This window comes from Echinops telfairi, unplaced genomic scaffold, assembly GCF_000313985.2.
Source record: "Echinops telfairi isolate 266 unplaced genomic scaffold, ASM31398v2 ScPeMD7_5592;HRSCAF=6446, whole genome shotgun sequence".
NCBI lineage: Eukaryota > Metazoa > Chordata > Mammalia > Afrosoricida > Tenrecidae > Echinops > Echinops telfairi.
Window position 1 is genome coordinate 23,929,829 of NW_022109491.1, and position 6,393 is coordinate 23,936,221.

General features: G+C 48.9%; 1 protein-coding gene across 1 annotated transcript in view; it reads right to left on the reverse strand.

The window, feature by feature from the left end:
- Positions 1-1,261: 1,261 nt before the first annotated feature.
- Positions 1,262-6,393, reverse strand: part of BPIFA1 (BPI fold containing family A member 1) — a 5,523-nt gene continuing 391 nt past the window's right edge. Inside the window, exons 2-7 of the mRNA XM_004697927.1 lie at positions 6,175-6,334; positions 4,275-4,382; positions 3,828-3,977; positions 2,305-2,389; positions 1,693-1,756; positions 1,262-1,302 (exon numbers count right to left, since the gene is read on the reverse strand). Of these exons, the coding sequence (XP_004697984.1) occupies positions 1,262-1,302; positions 1,693-1,756; positions 2,305-2,389; positions 3,828-3,977; positions 4,275-4,382; positions 6,175-6,334 (608 nt within the window). The remainder of the gene's footprint in view (positions 1,303-1,692; positions 1,757-2,304; positions 2,390-3,827; positions 3,978-4,274; positions 4,383-6,174; positions 6,335-6,393) is intronic.

Below are 6,393 nucleotides of genomic sequence, written 5' to 3' on the forward strand. Positions count from 1 at the left end.
GAAGGCTGTGTATCCATCAGCTCCCTGGACATCTCCTTCAGGTCCCCCAACACTTCCTGCCCAGTGCTCCCAATGAAGGCATCATCTTCCTGTGGGAATTCAACTTCACCTTTCTCTGTTTCTAGTTAGCCTTGGGCTCCCCAACCTGAGACACACATTGGGGTCTCTTCTGTTCCTTCACTCATACTCGCCCAATCATACCTCTTAAAACACCCCTAAAATGCACCCCTTTTTCTCCTTTTGTGGAGTTGGTGTCATCATATCCGTCTAGATTATTACATCTACTTGTAACCCCCTGTCCACCCTTCCCAAGGACACCAGAGCAATCCCTATGACATTCGCTTACATCTCAATATCTTCCTCTTCTGTTTAAGACCTTTAAGATCCCCGGAGCAAGGTCCAAACTCTGTTCAATCTCCCTGGCCAACCTATGTGCCTTCCAGTCATGGTGAAGAATGCCACGAACCCCCAGTGCACAGAAAGAGCAAGTTTATTGGGTGAGGATGATGGAAAGTAACACATGCCCGATGGGCAAGAAAGGGCGCAGGTCTCACAGAGAGAAGGCTACTCTGGTCTCCCAAATGGTAGCAGTGTCATTCTCCGCGGCACGGACCAGTCTTCTGTGAGTCTTGGGAAGCTGGGCAGGAAGTAAGATGAGCAGCAGGGAATGTTTCTATTGAGAGAAGACCACAGCAGAATGGAAACTCAAGACCACGACCATCAAACTTACTGTCCAGAGGAAAGGAACGAGGCTGAGACCCTGGGGCTAGGGGTCTTGTCTCTCAGCCACAGAGCAGTTCAGTTCTTGGGCAAAAGGCCTCCTTGTGTATGTGGTTGAGTAAGTGTGTATTCCATGTGTTCCATGGAGTGTGTATCCAACACATCTCCTTCAGGTCCCCCAACACTTCCTGCACAGTGCTGGAAGTGCTGGAAGTGCTGTGCTGCACATGTGTTCGTCTGAGTTCGTTGGAGTGACCATGAGTTTGGGCATTTATGTGTCTGATATCCATGGCATTTGTGTTTCTCTTTAAAGCTTTGTTGCTCCATCAACATGACTGTGTGCCCGTGTGTCTGTCTGCATGGGTACTGGTGTCTATTTCTGGATATCACTATCCCAGCTCTCCTGCTGCCACCTCAGAAGGACAGCCAATTCTACCAACCCTGGATGTGTGGGTGCGTGAGTGGACGGGAGGCAGAAATCATCATGCCCACACAGCAGCACTCACCAGCTCAGTCGAGGCCAGGAGTCCTCTTGGAAAACTTAGACTTTGCTAACAAATTCCACTCCATGGATCAGTAAGTCTGGGGGGAAAAACAAAAATAAAACAACACACACACACACACACACACACACACACACACACACACACACACACCCCAGAGTAAGGCTTTCATTGTGAGAGGGTCTAGGAATGGTCCACATTCGGCTGGGGGCTAACAGAGGGGTGTTCTGGAGGTCCTGCCTAGGCTGGACTCAGAGAGGACTCCTTCCACGAGCAGTTACCTGCAGTGCATTGGATTCAAAGAGGCAGAATCTATACCTCATAGGTCTCTGGATAACGCAGGGCAAAAACAAACCCCAATGGGGATCCTTGGGCCCAGAGTCTGGTTTGAAGGAACAAAGTTCCCTGTGGGAAATTGTTGTTCCTAAAGAGGGGGCTGGAGGTGAGAGGGCTTGGATTGGGTACTTACCAATAATGGCATGTGCCATGGTGAAATCCAGGCGACTGAGAATCCCATTGATCAGAGGGCACACCTGGAGCAGAGCGGGGTGGGGTTAGCACAGCTGCACTCGTACAAAGACCCTGGTGGTGGCGGCATCCCCAGAATGGGGATGATTTTTGATCATGTTTCGACCTCTGGAAGTGCAGGATTCTAAGCCATCCACTGATGGAGGGCCACACACATCCACACTGGGCACATGGGGGAAAAGAAGCCTAGGGTGGCAGGACAGATCCAGGTTCATTCTGAAAGGCCACGTCTACTTCCACATAGGGTAGGTAGCTTTGAAAGGGCGGATGTTTTGGTTCTAGGGAGACCCAGGCATAGGCTGGGAGACTGCCTATGCAGCTCGACTGAGTTTCTTGAGGCAGGGGTCAATCCATTCCACCTGCAGTGTAGAAAAGCACGGGGCCTGGCTCAGAGCAGAAGCCAGGGATGGCAAGGAGAAACATGTAGAGATGGACTGCTGGGTGGACATAACACTCAGTTGAGGACTTTGAAGCCCCTCAGCCCAAGGGTCTCTTTCAGTGTGAGAAGCTCTGACACCAAAGGATTACAAGATGCTTCCTTTTGTCCACTTACCTTGCTCTGCACCAGCTCCGGAAGAACATTATTCAAAACTGCGGTGAGGCTGTCCACAATGCTCTGGATAGGGAGGGGAGCAATTCTGAAAGAGAAAATCCACGATGCACACTAAAAACCCGGAGTTGCTCAGACATCAAAGAATTAAAAATCTGATCATCGTGCATGAGGGGGAGTGAGGAGTGGGACCCAAAGCCTGTCTCTACAGGCAACTGGACATCTCTTTACAGAAGGGTCACAGGGAGGAGACGAGCCAGTCAGAGTGCAGTGTAGCAACGATGAAACATACAACTTTCCTCTAGTTCCTAAATGCTTCTCCCCCCCACCCCTATCATGACCCCAATTCTACCTTATAAATCCGGCTAGACCAGAGCAGGTACACTGGTACAGATAGGAACTGGAAACACAGGGAATCCAGGACAGATGAGCCCCTCAGGACCAGTGGTGAGAGTGGTGATACCGGGAGGGTGGAGGGAAGGTGGGGTAGAAAGGGGGAAATGATTACAAGGATCTACATATAACCCCCTCCCTGGGGGATGGGCAACAGGAAAGTGGGTGAAGGGAGACGTCATATAGTGTAAGATATGACAAAATAATAATAATTTATAAATTATGAAGAGTTCGTGAGGGGGGAGGGAGGGGGTATGGGGAGGGAGGGGAAAATGAGCTGATACCAAGGGCTCAAGTAGAAAGCAAATGTTTTGAGAACGATGATGGCTACAAATGTACAAATGTGCTTGACACATGGATGGATGCATGGATTGTGATAAGAGTTGTACGAGCCACTAATAAAATGATTAAAAAACCAAACAAACAAAAAGACGTGAGCACTAAGGGGGAGTACCCTAGGGAGAGCTACACCCTACACGGCACACAGTAGCTGTGTGTGTTGATAAAACATGTAGTTCTACTCTACAGTAAGCATTCATAAATTTTTTTAGAATCCATAAACGAGTGAATAGTGTTTAGTATCTGGCTATCATGAGGGTTTATCACATGAAGTGTAACATTTGTGTTCAGTAATTTTCAGCTGTGATCGAACGATGATTGAATATTCTGCACGTCTTAGCTTCCCTGTGTGGGTAGGTAATGAAAGTAAGTTGTGATAGATTCTGTAGTTACTCTGCCTTTTACTGGAATAACGCATGCAATAACGCATGCATTATTCCAACGAGTCTACCAACAATCCCAATGTAGCTCCACATCGTAGATGAGCAAGTTGAAACCTAGAGTTGGAAAAACACTGTCCAAACTGACATAGGGTGCTTCTCCCCCACCTCACACTAAAAGATGAGGTTTAAACTCAGATATCTTGTTGTCTAATCCAACATAAATGGGTTGGTCTGGCTTAAGAAGGCACATGTGACCCATTATCCATCTATCTATCCATCCATCCATCCATCCATCCATCCATCCATCCATCCATCCATCCCCTATCCATCCATCCCCTATCCACCCAACCTTCTTCTAACCCATTAGGACCCCTTGATGTTCATGGGCAGAAGTCACCACATTGGTCTCACCCATCAAGCAAGGAAATTTTCAGGCTGCCCGGGGAATGAGTGCAGTCGCCAAGGACCAGGTGTAGGTTCCCCTCCTCATTTCTCACGGCTAAGAGTTCCGCAGTGATGTTCAGCTTCACATCCAGCCTCAACAGACTTCCGACCATGGGCCTGTGGAGGAGATCATCCTACTGGCATCTGACCCCACAATATTCCAAGGCAAAAAGGGATTTTCCTCTCACCAGGAAGCTCAGCCTCACCTCCCTCCATCCAGTCCACACGGGGACTCTTCTCATTGCTCGGTAGGGGAAAGTAAGACTCAGAGAGGTCAAGTGAGTTTCCCAGGGTCACTCAGCATAGCAACAAATGAGATGAAGTTGGAGGTGGAGTCTGGGACCCAATTTTTGCCTATGCATCAGAGTCTTCCTTGGTGAGCCATCCTCCCATACCCCGTGGGAGCCTACTCACGTCTTCACATTGAGGACCAGGCCAAGAGGGATGGTGGCATAGAGACGATGGCCATCAGGACTCTGCACAAGGCCAAGTTCCAGCAGCTGGGGATCAGTGACTTTCACTCTGTCCAGAGAGTACCGTAGGAAGGAACATCAATTCCTCTAGCCCCAACCACACTCAGGTCAGAAACCCCCTTTGACCCAACCTGACTCAGCTCAAGGGATGGAGCTTCCCATGAGGTGCTGGGGAGGAGGCAGGAGGAGAATCTTGAAGCAAAAGCCACCTGAGTTCTAAATTTGGGATTAGTCTTCTCTAATCTCTCCCCCAGATCAGATCTGGACACATTTCTGAATTCTCTTCCTCTCAAGGTTATGAAGGTATTTCAAAATAGAGACCATGTTTGGGTAATACTTGCCTTGTTTTATGGCCACCTCTAAAATGCAAAAACCAAGCTCACTGCCATCTAGTTGATGCTGACTCATAATGGCCCTACAGGATGGGGTAGAACTGCCCCTGTGGGCTTCCTAGGCTATAACTACAGGAGTAGAAAGCCTCGTCTTTCTTTTATGCAGAAGCTTTGAACCTGCTGACCTTGCAGTTAGCAGCCCAATGAACAACCACAATGCGTAGTAGTTATGTATGGGGCAGCTAACCACAGGTCAGCCATTCAAAGTCACCAGCCTCTCTCCATGAAAGACCAGGCCTCCTACTCCCGCGAAGAATGACAGTCTTAGACATCCATAGGGCAATTCTACACTGTCCTACAAGGTCACTTTGAGTTGGAGTCAATTCGAGGGCAGTGAGTCTGGTCATCCTCAAATCCTTCAAAAGAAAGAGGTTAGTTTGTATAGTTGAATTTGTGGATTGAGGAGTGGATAGGTAAAGAGATGTATAGGCGGGTGAGTGGAAGAGTAAATGGTTGGATAGAATGAAAGATGGAGGTATGGATGGATAGATGGTTAAGTGGATGTGTCTGGGCACAGCATTAAGTTGTGGGTAGGAATCTCTCATCCTCTATGATGGATGAATCAACCATGTCTACCATGGGCACTAAGGCACAGGAGGTGGGAGAGAATGGAATTGAATGTCTTCCCTGAGGCAGTGTCTAGGCCAGGTGATATACATCTTCCTCCATCCTCCCAATGGTCTTTCTTGGAGATGGTAAACTCCATCTTACAGACAGGAAAACCAAGCCCAAAAAGACTGAGTATTACCAGCAAGGCCATGGTACGTAGAGAATCAGATTCAAGTCTGTCTTCAAGCCAGGAGGCAGGCGCCTAGATGGAGAAGGGGTCTTGGAAATTGCTTGAATCCAGGCCTACCAAGGAAGCCGGCTTGGCCATCATCAAGCTTTTCCATGACTGGACTATTGTCTCAGATGAAGCAGCACATTGGGTCTTCCCATGTATGCCATGCTCTTAATCATGTTACCAATAGAACTGAGTGTAAGTTGACCAACTGACACTTCCTGTTTACATTAAAGGTGCTCTATGGTTGAAGGAATTCCACAGGGGGAGAGAATACAATGATTAAGGTGGGGTGAAAAGAGCCTTGACGTTGGGTGTGGGTGGGTAAAGCCGAATTAGATCCCCCGTGAGACATCGCTTTAGTGGTATGAACACAGACACCTCTCTGGGGCTCAATTTCCTCATCTGTCAAACTGGAGTGATTCTATCGGCATTGAGGGGTGTCAGGAAGAGTAGAGTTGATGTGGAGACCTAGGGTGTGCTTCAGGACTGGGGACAGTTACTGGTACTGGTGTGCCCTACCAGATTGTGAGACGTGTCTCGGGACTGAGTCCTCCCTGATATTCAGCCCCCAGCCCCAGGCCCCTGCCCTCCTCGAGGGTTGCTGCCTGAGTCTGCCAGATCTCCAACGGAGCTGCAGCCCAGAGCCCTCTTTCAGAGTAACTCACTCAATGAGGTTGTTCAGGAGAGGGATCACTGATGTCACTTTCCCAAGCAGGCCCCCAACCAGGCTACCGGAGTTGTCTCCTTTAGCTTTCAGCATGTCCAAGAGTGGAAGGTTTTGGAGAATGCCCAACAGATCCCCTGAGAGCAGGCCATTGGTGAGAGCTAGATGTGAATACAGGGAACAGATCAGAGAGTTCCATTTTCATGCCTCCAACCCCCCC